Source organism: Poecilia formosa, unplaced genomic scaffold (assembly GCF_000485575.1).
Source record: "Poecilia formosa unplaced genomic scaffold, Poecilia_formosa-5.1.2 Scaffold158, whole genome shotgun sequence".
Taxonomy (NCBI): Eukaryota; Metazoa; Chordata; class Actinopteri; order Cyprinodontiformes; family Poeciliidae; genus Poecilia; species Poecilia formosa.
Genome location: NW_006800097.1, coordinates 1,170,458 through 1,184,103, shown reverse-complemented (window position 1 = coordinate 1,184,103; position 13,646 = coordinate 1,170,458). Strand labels below are relative to the sequence as shown.

Sequence of the window (13,646 nt, the reverse complement as noted above, 5' to 3'; positions counted from 1 at the left end):
ATTAGGAAAGCCCCAGAGAACTTGTTACAGACCCACTTAAGTAAATAAGCAGCAGTCTCACTGGACGCAGAGCAGTTTGTATACGGCCCTTAATTTGGAACTAAAGATGCAATCATCCACTCTCTTGAGGTTTGTACTAAACTGAACAAAACATTGATGGGGCCATTTTTATTTTTCTTGTGATTTAACAGTTAAAACTGACACTAAGATACATGAATTTATAGAAAATGCTTATGCATGACCTGGGTTGTAAAATCTGGCTTAGTGCAAAGACTCATTGCAGTTTATTCCAAACGTTTTATGGGAGTTTCTCCTGTCAAATGTGCACAGAACTAATTATTAGGTTCAAAGTGTTAAATACTTTTCACATGTGGCTTTTTTGTTTCCATTCAGTAAAAAAAAAAAAAAAAAAAAAAAGAACTTGTGGGTGGGAAATGAGGTTTTTACAGCAGGTATGAAAAACAGAAAAACAATTGTTCAAAGTGTGCAGGTGCTCAAGGACCCATAACAAAAACTTGAACTTATTATTTTTCCATGCAGGCAGCATTGCCAGAGAGGGTCAGGTTTAATAGGCTACGACTAAAACAGTCATGGAAAATAGTTTTTCATTACCCGAGATCAACAAACTTTCCTTGAGAACAAATAAAATTTAAACTTGTAGCAATATAGGAATAAAACAACAAATGTTATTGTTTATATTTTTACAAAGCAAACTTGTCGGTTCCTTAAAATCTTAAATGTAACATTTAAACTGTTTAATTTTTTTTTTTTTGCTAGTGTTATCTATGCCAAAACCAAATAAAATGTAACACTATTCTTGTTTGATTCTTAAAACTAAGATGTTTTAAGATGTGTGATGCATTATTTATTGGGGCGCAGCTGATAGTTTGAGCGTCTCAGTTTGACAGCACCTCAGCTACATCTTGTTCTATGGATTATTTTTGAAATCCATGGGTAAGGCAAACCCAGCAAGGTGATTCTAGGCAAGCCTTAGATCTTCTCTGTAGTGAATAAACATAACCTGCTCACCCATAAGTTTGTCTTTCTGATTACTTCATAATACTGTGCTGGCATCTTGAATTATTTAAATCCACCGTTCTCATTGCAGCTAAGTTTGTTTTAAATAACTTGCACAAATTAGGACAGACCAGCTGCCCAAATCTGTCTCCCCCAAAATGCCTGCAACCTTCCCTCCTCAGATGAGAACAGTCTGTTCCTGCTGCTCAAATTAAAAGTGCAGCTGTGAGCTCAATGGCACAGACAGCATTAAATCAGTCGCAGTCAGAAGCGACCTCAACTTCTAAGAGGAAGTTTTGAACTTTATAATTAGTGTCAGGTGAGTTAAAATCTATCAGTGATAATAGTAATGATGATAAAGTTGTTCAAAAGAACAACTGGAGCAGAGATTTTTAGCAGTACTAGGAAGACATGCGAAACAAACCGATAAGTAATTTTATCAGAAAAGTATTTAAGACCAGAACCGACTGAGATCTTCCATCATCAGCTATTGTTCTGACTCAAGCTAATCTGCAAAGGACTCCAAACCTATATTTTCAACATATATCAAATGGGCATTAACAATTAGGCAAAAGGAAATCTGGAGCCAGGAATATATGTTGAAATACATCACCATGGGCAAAAATGGTATATATTTTGAGAAAAAATATTCTCTGCTGTTTATGTCTTCCTTGTACAAAACGAGAATAAGACAGCACAGTTCTAATGATGCACTCAGATCTGGCATTGTGAAACACACCACAGAAAAAAATAATGGGTTTCATTATCACTTAATAATCTGCAAACAAATCATAAAAAAAAAACACAACTGTAAGCAAATGTGCTTTGCGATGACTGAGTCACACTTTAACAATGATGCACCATAGTGCATATAATTTTTAGGGTTCTGAATGATGGTATCAAAAATGCTGTTTTTATTGACATGTTCTTTGTTCTGTTACATTTGTTGCCCACAGAGTCGTGTCAAATGTTTGTCAGTACTGGATTAATTACAAGATACATTCTCAGCTAGCTTGACAGAGCAAATGGCTGAATGGATGTTGGAGTCAGATAAAACAATGAGAATGGCAGCCTGTTAGATTATTCCTTCGATTTAGATGTCTAAGACGTTATGAATCATTTATTAAACTGTAGAAAGAAAAAATATATATTTTCCAACAATTTATCAAAAATGTTTTTTTTTTTTCACAACACAAAGTTACCCTTTTGTGGCACCTTGATCATTTTTAACCCCTTCTTTCCTACGGGGCCCAAATTTGTGGGCAATACCTTTGGGTCCAAGAGACTCTTGGAAATAAAGTTGTTTTTCTCTTGACACTATATGAATGAAGGTTTTTTTATATTTTACTTTTAAGTTATTTTCCATCTTTCTTATTTACTAACACATAAACCATCACAAGGAATAATAAAAATGACTAATAAGAATATAATAAGATTTTATTAATATACACTTTTTTTCATTTTCAGCAGCTGTTTTTGCCTTACAATAAAAAGCGAAACATAATTTTTTTCATATGTTATTGCTGGATAAATAATTCTTAATTAAGCACAAGAGTGATGTTTCACAACTATTCTGATTTGAACATGTTTATTAAAAATATGCATAATTAACAAATAGGCAAATGGAAGTCTAGAGCCAGGCAAAAGTTTATTGAGTTCAAAGTTAACAAAACACTGCAAATGGTACACTTTCAGGCATGACAAAAATAAAGTTATGCAATAAAGCAGCTCATTTAAATAAATATTATTTTCAATAGGTATCAGTTGAGTCTAATATAACTGACTCAAGATGTCCACCAACTCTTACATAATTCAGCCTGGGTTGATTGCATACTTACGATGCAGAGTAAATTTTTACACCAAATCACAGCTTCGGAAAAAAAAAAAAAAATAAAGCTTTTAACAAAAGAAGTTAAAATAAAAATAAATATCTTTTAAAGCTTCATTTCTCTGCTGCAGTGATTTCAAAAGAAACACTTTGTTTGGATTTTTGCAGAGATCTTTATGGTCAGCTCATGTGTGCCTGCATGTGTTCTATGATTGCATGTGAGTATTCATAAGCATGGATGCTCAACTCTTAGCAGTTCAAAATCAAAAATACATCTGCAAAATATATTCAAAATTTCTTATCAGCAGCTAAATCATTTCTTATCTAATAGCTATATAACAAAGAATCATAAAATATTCTTAACACTGCATTGGCTACATGTTTCTCTTTTTTATCATAGCATCACAGCTTGTAAGCATACAGTTTTTTCCCCATAAATCTAAAAATGCTAAAAACAATGGCTTATTTTAAGCGTGATTGCTACTCAGCTACAAAAACAAGCAATCACTGCAGTTACTGTGAAACAAGATCAATTCAGGTCAGAGACAAATTAAAATGTGGAATTTGAATTGTAAAGTAATATATATTTGCACTTCTTTAACCAGCAAAACTTTGTTTTCACTGTTTTTGAGTCGCTTTTCAGCATTGAACTTATGACTATAGTAGTTGTCACATTAGTAAAACAACACCACAAAAAATGAACACAAGTTTCCAGTTTGCTCCCCAACAAGTTTGAGTTACTCAAAGTGCACTTTCAGTAACTCTTTTCATTTCTTCTATAAACTTTCTGCTTCTTATCAAACTTGAGTGCGTGAGATTTTGTTGAAATCTACCAATCTGAGAAGTACAATGTCACTCAAATGGATTCAAATGCAATTTATCATAATATGTTGTCGAGAAAAGTCGAAAAATGTCCTTAAAACAGTTAGCTTAACTGTTTGTGTTGTGTCATGATTGTTAAATGTCCTTTAACTCGATTAGTGATTTCCACATTTCATGCAAATCACTGAAACCTTCGACTCCACAGAGGTTCCCCAACTATCCAGATCCATAGAAATACATATTTACTACATATTTAGTGTCATTCCAGGAATTGCAGCACATTCATTCCCAAAGTTTTTTTTTTCTTTAAATAGAAAAAAATGTCCATTAATGCTACCACCCAACAAGTTTTGATTGGGATTAGATTTTCTTGTTTTGGCAAAAATTTAGAAGAAGAATCTATACAAGAAACTCAGTCGTAAAACTCTCTATGCATATACAGTTAACCCCTAAATAATGAGCTGTATTGGTAGGTCATGACACAAAGGCAAAAGGTGAAAGCAATGCGGATCATGTTTACTTTCTCTTCTTTTACGTTATCAAGATGCTGGGAAAGCAGTCTTGTCAACATTTAGCAAAACAGGAAAAAAAAAAAAAAAACCTCTCCTCATATTTTCAAAGGACAGTTGTATTTTTTTTATTTTTCACAATAAACATTTTTATTAAAAAAAGTTAGGGAAATATTGATCATATTTCAGATAATCATGGCTCTGATCAAGGGTGTCTAAAGTAACCGAGAAGAAACTCATCTTAAAATAGATGTTGTAGGTCTAATGTCTGTCTTTATGTCGGCTACATTTCTGACAAAAATGTAGTTTGGCCGTTGATACTGTTCTGACTGAGTTATTATAAATGTTTTGGTAACTAAAACATTTATTTTTTAGTTACTGAAAAATAAATGTTGATAAAATGGGTTATTTATTTAAAACTAATGAGTTTTGAATATGAAATACTGTTCAAATGTTCAGGGCTGATGAATGATTGAGTCCCAAATAACTGAGATCAATATCAGGGATGAAAATGTTCGTAATATTCACCAGCATTTATTATGAAATATACAAGTCAGAAAACTATCCCACCATGCTCATGAAAAGATTACATTTTTCAAATAAGGAAAAATATCTGGTTAATCAAATAATAAAATGCTTAAATTATACATTTTATGTTGATCAATTGTTGTTTCCACAGCGTTGACAGCGTTGTCAATTTTTTCCTTTCCGAAGTTGTTTGCCGCTTCATGCTGTTGCCTTTGTATCAAGTTCATGATGATGAATGTATTCATCAGAAAACCCCATGAGTGTCTTGTTGCTACTAATCATCATATTCCTCACTCCTCCCATCGCGTGTTCCCCTCCCAGCGTGTTAAAGTTTTGTTAAGCGTCTGTCTTCATCTCGGGCTCAGCATTACAGTGACTCATCCTTTCGCCCACCTGCTTTTCTTCCACCCTTCCCTCCTTTTTTTCCTCCTCTCCCCTTTTTCTTTTCTGCTCCTTGAACCTCCTTCGTTCAGTTGCTCTGCTGTATCCCTCCTCCCACACACTTTAAGGGAGCAGGATTAGCGTTTATGTGCATCTGGTGAGTGCCTTAGGAGCTATAACATAGGCATCCCCCCCCCCACTTGGTGTATCAACCCCAGCTGTATCCCACCCCCACCCCACTCCATGCTCACCCAGCCTAGCATGGTGAGGCACTCATTCGTGTGTGTGTGTGGTAGTGAGGAGGAGGCACGGCAGAGGGAGGTGCTACCATCGGCAGGGACTGAGGTGGGGGCCCGCTCGAATGGGGATGTGATTGCGAGTGGGCGAGAGCATGTGGCACCCTAGTCAGGGTAGAGGTGGCACCTGGGTGAAGGGGGTGTGGATATGAGGAGGATGTGGAGGAGGAAGACGCAGGATGGAGCTGGTAGCTGGCAGCTGATGAAGGCCCGGAAGAAGAAGGCGTTGCCTGGGAGCTACTGCCGCCCTTTAGGGTTTGCTGAGGCGGCGGGGTCTGGTTGAGCTGGATGGAGATGTCAGAGGAGACATCAGAGGGACTTCGGCCCCGCTGTGGTGGAGCCCAGGAGTCTGGATGAAGGAACTGGCCACTGTAGTCGCTGCAGTCAGACATACGGGGGCGGTAGAGTGCTGGATGGGGGCGGTAGAGCTCCTCCTCTGCATAACGCTTCATAAAGAGGTAGACAGACATCACTCCTGCACCCTGAGAAGGAGACAGATGGAATTACATAAATAGGTTTATTTTATCTTCAGTGGATGTAGACGAAGATGGGCAGGTAGTCATTTTCTTTTAAATTAACTATAAATGCTGCCTATTTCCCCACCCCCGAAATTGACATTTCAGACAGACATATCACAGGTAGCCTTCTAACTGCAGCGTTTGATGTAAAACTAGTTTGGTCATTTAAATATAAATAGTCGTTTGCTATTTGAACATAGAGAAACCTAAATGGAGAAGCATAGTTCAAAACCCCAATATATTAATCTTCAAATTTAAATGGGCCCAGTCGGGGTATTTCAGTTTGCACAAGAAAGGATAAGGCTCCAGTTAAGGAAAATATATAAATCCAACATTTAGGTCCTATTTATTTGTGTTCCCATTGAATTTCAACTCGTGATTCAGTTGTTGACAGGAATTGCTCTGGCCTAAGAGAGGAAGAGCAGTCAGCTGGCAATTAGAACGTTAGATTCAAGCTTTCCCCCACCACATGTTGACATTTAATCAGCCACAGAACATCAAGTTGTGTAGCGATATTCTGGATTGAGAAGTGAATTTTATTAGTTTGAATAAGTCTAAAATGAGCATGAGTGGTTCAAAGACTAGAAAAGTGCTGCATAAGTGCAGTTCATATACTATAGAGTACAAACAATAAAACAAATGTGATCTAAAACCCATGAATCCCTTCAAAAAACCAACTGGAATTTAACTGTTTATAGAAGCTTTTAGTAGCCAAACTGTGTTGTTTAATGTTACACCTTCTACATCCATTCTGTTGGGACATAATGTGTCGTTTCCTGCATACCATTGTTTGATATTATTTTTTGCTTCTTTGCAACAAAAATAAAACAAATCTTAGCAGGAACTTATCTAACTAAACTAAAAAGCATAAAGTATAAAATTACGCTTCATGGTTTCGGTAAAATGTTCCAGCAAGATTCTCTTATTGAAGTTATTGAAAGTTGAAGATGACAAAATGTTAGCCCAGAAACCAGAACACGTATTTATTACATCTGCAAATTGAGTCTTTCATATAAAATTGGCTTTCGGTTTAGCATTCTCCAGCAGGAGTCCAATCACAATCATGTATTAATGGCGTCAGTCCAATAACAGGACTATCTTCGCTGAGTCCATAGGGATTTTAGGCTGTCAGGAAATTGTTTCGGAAAACCAAAATTGACAAAAGGAAAAAGCGGACTCTACCTTTTATTTCATAATAGCATCTGTATTGCCACAGGTAGTAGAAAATGAGAAATAATACTCAGGTAATTTTTGAACTAACAGAACCTGCAGCATCCTTATTTGTAAATTGCAAGATTTCAAACAGCCATCAGGAGAGGAAAAGATGAATGAATCAGACATAATTTTGCAAAGAGTTGACAAAAAGGCCTCAGAGCTGCAGGGTGGAATGAGCAATTACCCCAAAATGTATTCATGTTTTCACTTGGGCTTTCACTGAGCTTCCTCAGCTCATTCACTATTCATCCACAACATCATGACTACAAAAAACATGTACAAACTTGAATGCTGATTAAAGTGATAGAGTATGTGTTAGAGATAAAGCCTGTGTGTGAAAAACTGCTTAGGAACTCTACAGAAATAAGTACAAAAAAGATGAAAAATAACAACAATAAAGGAAATGTGGATGATTAAATGAGATGAGTAAAGAAAAGAAAAGAAATACAAAAGATTAAATGACAACAGGGAATTATTAAAAAGATTGAAAGCTTTAAAAAAATGTCACTTTTTCTTGAAACAAAATCAAAAAAATGTGAAAATTACGCAAAAGGGTAGAAATAAATATTTAAAAATGCTTTAGAGAAAAGACTTAGGTTGGAAAATGGGAAGAAGTGGTAATGTAGAAACAATGACATTTGGTGGAAGAAAAGGACAAAAGGAACTAATGTGAAATAACAAATTTAAAAAAGATGTCACAGTGACATAAAGGGGATGCAGCAAAAACACTGAAGGAAAGAGGATAAGGTGGGGAAAAGAGGAGGGAAGAGAAGAAAAACAGAACAGGGTTGAGACAAAAGAAGATTAAAACAATGAAGATTAAAGAAGACAGAAGAGACAAGATAAAAGTAAAGGACATCCAAAGACAAGACCAGACTGAAAAGAAAGGCCGACAGGCAAGATGAAAAAGAGATGATGGAGAAGGAGGAGGAGGAAAGATCTAAAAATGAGAAGATTGAAGGATGAAAGAGTGAGTGTAGCAGAGAAGCCCCCGCCTCCGCCAGCGAGGAATTTTCTGATGCAAAGTGCTGCTGCAACAGAGCTGCTGGCCTCAAGTATTCCAGCTATTAACATTTATGAATATTGATGTGAGCGGAATGACGATCTCCTACGCAGGCACTTCTAAATGTGTGTTTGGCTGAATACGTCTGGTGACTGTGCGTGCATTTATGTGTGTGTGTGTCGTCTTAAATGAGTGTGTTAATCTGAACTGGTTTTTGTTTAACAGCCAGATCCTATGCAATCTATGTGTGTGTGTGTCTGATCTATGCATACTGACTCTATAAATCCTAAGCATCAGCATATATTTGAGTAACTTAACTGGCTAAAAGGGTCTAATGTGTTCAGTTGGATTTTCCAGCCACGTGTGTGTGCTGCAGCTGCAGCGTTTGCAGACAAAATAGTAACACAGCTCCTAAATGCTTCTGCCATGTGTTTATCTACATGCAGGATTAGCAACTAAGTAACTTTGCAACTGCATGCGATTGAAATATGTGTGAGTGTTTGTTGAATTACCTCTTTGAGCAGGAAGGAGGAGGCAGCGAAGGCAAAGGACCAGCCGTAGTGGTAGTGAAAAAACTGCTCTGGCTCTCTGGGTCGATTCATCACTTCGTCATTAATACTGGAAATGTATAAAACCAAACCCACCACCAGACTGAGACCTGAGGAAACAAAAACCAACAGACACATACAACTGGAACCACATGTCATGGTACACTTTATAACAAGACAGAGACAATGTTTTGAGAATGTATAACTTTTTCTGGCACTGATTCAATCTCAGAATTCTGGCTTTAATCTTCTGAGATCAAAAGTCAGAATTCTGCTTTTTTTTTCCTGTATAATTTTGAGAAAAAAGTCAGAATTCTGAAATTAGAGTTATTTTATTTCACTTATTTTTTGGATGGAATTTTTTTCCGTATAATAATTTCTTTACGACTTCAGACCAACTGAAACAACATTTCTTCTGTCATCCTTTAAAGTTTATTTATTGTTTGTTTATTGTTCTTAATATTTGAAAGATGAAAGTGCTTCCCAGTAACATACCAAATCTTGAAAATTGTTGATGCATTCCATAACATAAACATTTTCTGTAATACTATTAAAGAAAGAGTTTAATTTTAATAGTACAAGTTGAACTTAAATGATTTGATCATTTGAATGGTCAGTGTTTGATCTCATAGCCAAAAAAAAAAAAAAAAAACAATGAAGAAAATGGTCAGACATTCTAGACATAACAATGTAGAAAATGCCTGATTTAACCAGCCAATTAGATCTTCTGTTTTTCTGCAATGCTATTCTCATCTGAATAGGATTTTATATTTTACTTGTATTTGTTTGTGCTCTCTGGAAAAAAAAAAAAAAAAAAAAAAAAAAAAAAAACCTGGAAAGCCTAATGATTATGTGTCCTGACGGTGCTGCAAATAGGCTGAGAAAACCTTAACAAGTGGCAGAGCTGTAGCAAGGAGATAAAAAGAGAACAGAGTCTCATACACACTGAGAGACCTGCATGTCTGCTTGTGGTTTAAAGAAATGTCAGTGCAAAAGGCTTACATATACGCAAATATGGACTCCCATTGCTTACACAAACACACATTAAAACAAAGTCAATGAAGCCTCATTAGGAGTGTGTCAGAACCTCTTCTGTCAACAGATTCACCGCAGCAGACCTGGAAAGCCTGCCGCAGGGAAACCTGGCATAATACACACAGGAAGAAAGAAATCACCAGAAAAGCCCCTATACCACACTCTGTTAGAAAGACAACAGAACCCACAGCGCTTATGGAAAGTAATAAAAATAAAGAACAGCATTTAAGTAAATTTTGTTTTCCTCAATTACTGATCCATACTGAGCATAGACCAAATCAGATATAAATACATTTTAATAAAGATTCAAATGTATAAAAAGAAGTCTCCAATTACCATATCATAATTAAATGTTTTTAATGTATTTAATTGCTAATTTTATGTTATTCCTTTCCGTTGTGCTAAATTTTAGGATTTAAATAGTTTCAGAGAAAATAAAGTTGCAATGTCTCGTCTTGACCATTAGATGGCAGTGTTGTAGCCTAATGTGTTCAGTACTAAGCTCTTGGTTGTTGTATCCCACAGGAAATTAGACCTGAGAAAATCATGTGCAAACTGAAAACAATGAAAAAGGAAACAAACAAAAAAAACAACATGCTCGATCGCTTGGATAATCACCACACAGTCTGCAGCAAACCACCCAATTAATAAAGTTTTCTCTTTTTCAAACAGTTTAAATGATTCATGAGACTATTTGTTCTTGGTTCTAAAATATTTTACACGTTTTTTTTTAATTGGATGGCTTTACAAAAGTCTTTCATGGCTGCTCACTTGTAGATTAACAGCATCACTGTTTTTAAAATGAGAGCATGCAAGAAAAAATAATTTATATTTGATATTTACTGTTTATTTATTTGTTATAAATACCCTACATTATTCACTGCAGTCCGGTGTACGTAATACCTACTTATTTTCCTGCAACATTTAAAAAAAAATAGATTGTGAATGCAATATAGATTCCAGGGGCTAAAATGCATGACAAATTGTGCTGAACGGTTTGGTATGGTAGCATGATCCTCTCCATGCTGGCTCTCCAACATTATTATGACATCATGTGTCCAGTCAGCAGTCCACCATGCTAAGATAGCATCTGTTAGGTTAACACTCATGCACATAAAAGGTGCAACAATGAGGATTTTTGCTCAACAAGCATGAGAGCCAAAAAGTTGGAGTAATCTATTTATCAGATGAACGGTCAGACCAAAAAAAAAAAACGTTAGAGAGAGCTGTCCTGCAGTGATATACGGAGGTGATGTCATCCTGCTGGCTGCAGTGATTTCTGTCTCCAACAGGAGTCTGATCCAAATGACACACACCGCTCAAAGTCCAGTAATGAGACAAAAACTGTTAATACGTCCTTCTAGGGATTGATGTCCCTAGAGGCATTATTTCAGCTCAGAAATTTGTGTTGTATTTTACAAGTCATTCTTCATCATCTGTATTCATAACATGAGTATTTTGCAAAGAATGCAACAAAGCAAGTACATTATTTAGTTGATTATCTTAATTTTAGCATACTAAACAAATGCACCAATGACAGGCTGTTGCCATATAGACAAGCTGAAAGTTTTGACACACATCCTATATCTGTTTGTGAATAGTGGTATCTAAAAATCATCATAATCTAAAGTCAACCAAATCAAAAACATGTGGTTGAACAATGAAGATTAAAATATTAGGATTGTATGCAGATGCTTGTCTGAAATCCATTTGGAATATATTCATACTAAATGCAGTCCATCTACTGCAGTAAGGAAGCTTCAGCCATTTGGCTACAATCAGCAACAGACCTTCATATAGAAAAATTAGAATCAAAGTACTGACTTTTTGTTTTAAAAGGAAACAAAAGCATGCACTGAAACATAAAGACACTATTCCTGTATAGTTTCCTTGACAGGAAGCTATTATTTGGGATTAAATCACCTCCACGGTGCTGCCTGCTGCAAGGATAAGGTGCAGCTTGACAGGATGTCAGCTAAGATGTATAGGACAAGCAAAAGTGACTCTTACGTCTGCAGAGTTGTCTCTTGTACCATTTGTCGCTACAAATATTGTCAAGCACATCTCAGAGCTGCTCTGCTGCTATTTAACATCTCATTTTAGCCAACAGCTAAAAGGAGTTTGACACTTTCAATCTGGACTGCAAAAATTCTTATATTCTGGTTGAATTACCTAAAGAACATCAAGTCTTTCTGTTCAAATCTTACTTATGGTGAAAGTCTTTGCCCAGGTCTCCCATTCTTAAAGCTGTTGTAGCAAACATCCATTTGAAATAACTCAGTTTTCGTTACATTAAATGAAATGCCTTCTATCTGCTGTTCCACTGAGGTAAACTCTCCTCTCCTCAAGAGTTTGCTTCAAAGTGTTTGTGCTGTAGCAGGAATAAAACAAGATTCCTTTGCAACAGAAGAGCTGTTAAAGTTGAGCACCGTAAAGTGACTATGCCTCTATAAAGACTGACTTCAACCTCAGCACCCCTTTAATCACAAGGCTTTTTATCTTTAATGCAAAGATAAGCTTTAAATCCTCAGTAGCGTGGCTTTTGAAGACCTTTATTGCAAGTTTGATGAGGCGAGAATAACCGAAAAGCAGCAGGAGGGATTTAAAACATTTCTTATAAAACCTTTAAAAAAGTGTCAGAAAATGTCCCACAGATAATTTAAAGTTCACTTTAAGTTTTAGCATAAAAACAATGAGTAAAACATATTCAGATAAAGAATAGTTTTAACATCACAAAGACCCTTTAGGCATGGAATGTGGTAACTTGATTTCCTATAATCCCAATAAAAAGTAATTGCAAAATCACGAAGAAAACTGAAAAAAATTATTGGATTTATTCCATAAAATTACAAGCTGCTTGATAATCGTCCCGGAAGTTGAAATGACATCAAATGGAATAAAGTCACATTCCAGTTCATTCTGTTCCACTTGCAACATAAATATGATTTTGTAGCATTTGGCAACAGAACCAACTTAACAAAGACTACAGTGTTTTTCTTCACATTCTTTAAATCACAGATAAAATTAAATAATAAAAATTGTAAAAGTCTGTTTATAGGACTCAAAATCAGAAAAGAACAAATTTAATGACATTTATTATATTGTTTCATGAATGAGTCAGCCATATTGGATTCTGAAGTTGGAATCAATAAGGGGCATAAAACCTTTTAAGCTGAAAATTCATTTTATTTAGAAGATTAAGTATTTGGGGAAAAAAGAAATTAAATAATTCAACATCTCCAGTCTAAGAGAAATTACAATGAGTACTTATCAGTGGTGGGAAGTAACGAAGTACAAGTACTTCGTTACTGTACTTAAGTACAATTTCCATGTATCTGTACGTTACTTAAGTAGATTTAATAATGGGTACTTTCTACTTTTACTCCACTACATTTTACAGTAAGAATCTGTACTTTCTACTTCACTACATTTCTACAAAACTGTCGCGTTACTCGTTACATCCAAGCCGTGTTGCTCTTTTTTTCCGTTAAAATGTGAAGTTCAGGGTTTTAAGGTGGCGCCGTAAAATCCAAGCAATGACGTGACTTAGTGTCTGTTGTCACCCATCGCCTCCCCCTTAACTCGCACGCGGAGCTCCAGACATGCGCAGTGGTTTCCTCTGAGCGGGAGAAGATGTCTGTCTGATCGTCAGTTATATAATAGCGCTGCATAAATCATAGATATGGCGACATGTAAAATAAGCCATGTAAGTCATGGCTTATTTTAAAATAAGCAACGCTTCGCTTTCAAGGACGGTGGGGACTTAGTCCAACTTTTAGCGTCACTTCGAAAGAAAGCTAAAGAAAGGTAAGCTCCGTGGACGTGATGCTAGCAAAGCTAACTGTACTGAGTCACATGTTGCATTTGTGGTGAAAAAAGTTGTCACTCATGCGCTGAATTATTGTGTGGAGGTGTTGACTGAGGTGTCGTAAGTATGGGACAACGC

General features: G+C 35.9%; 1 protein-coding gene across 1 annotated transcript in view; it reads right to left on the bottom strand.

Annotated features, from left to right (window-relative positions):
- Nucleotides 1-2,646: 2,646 nt before the first annotated feature.
- cacng7a (calcium channel, voltage-dependent, gamma subunit 7a) overlaps nucleotides 2,647-13,646 on the bottom strand; it is a 28,809-nt gene continuing 17,809 nt past the window's right edge. The window contains exons 5-6 of the mRNA XM_007564354.2: nucleotides 8,630-8,775; nucleotides 2,647-5,863 (exon numbers count right to left, since the gene is read on the bottom strand). Coding sequence (XP_007564416.1) covers nucleotides 5,342-5,863; nucleotides 8,630-8,775 — 668 coding nt within the window. The 3' untranslated portion in view covers nucleotides 2,647-5,341. The remainder of the gene's footprint in view (nucleotides 5,864-8,629; nucleotides 8,776-13,646) is intronic.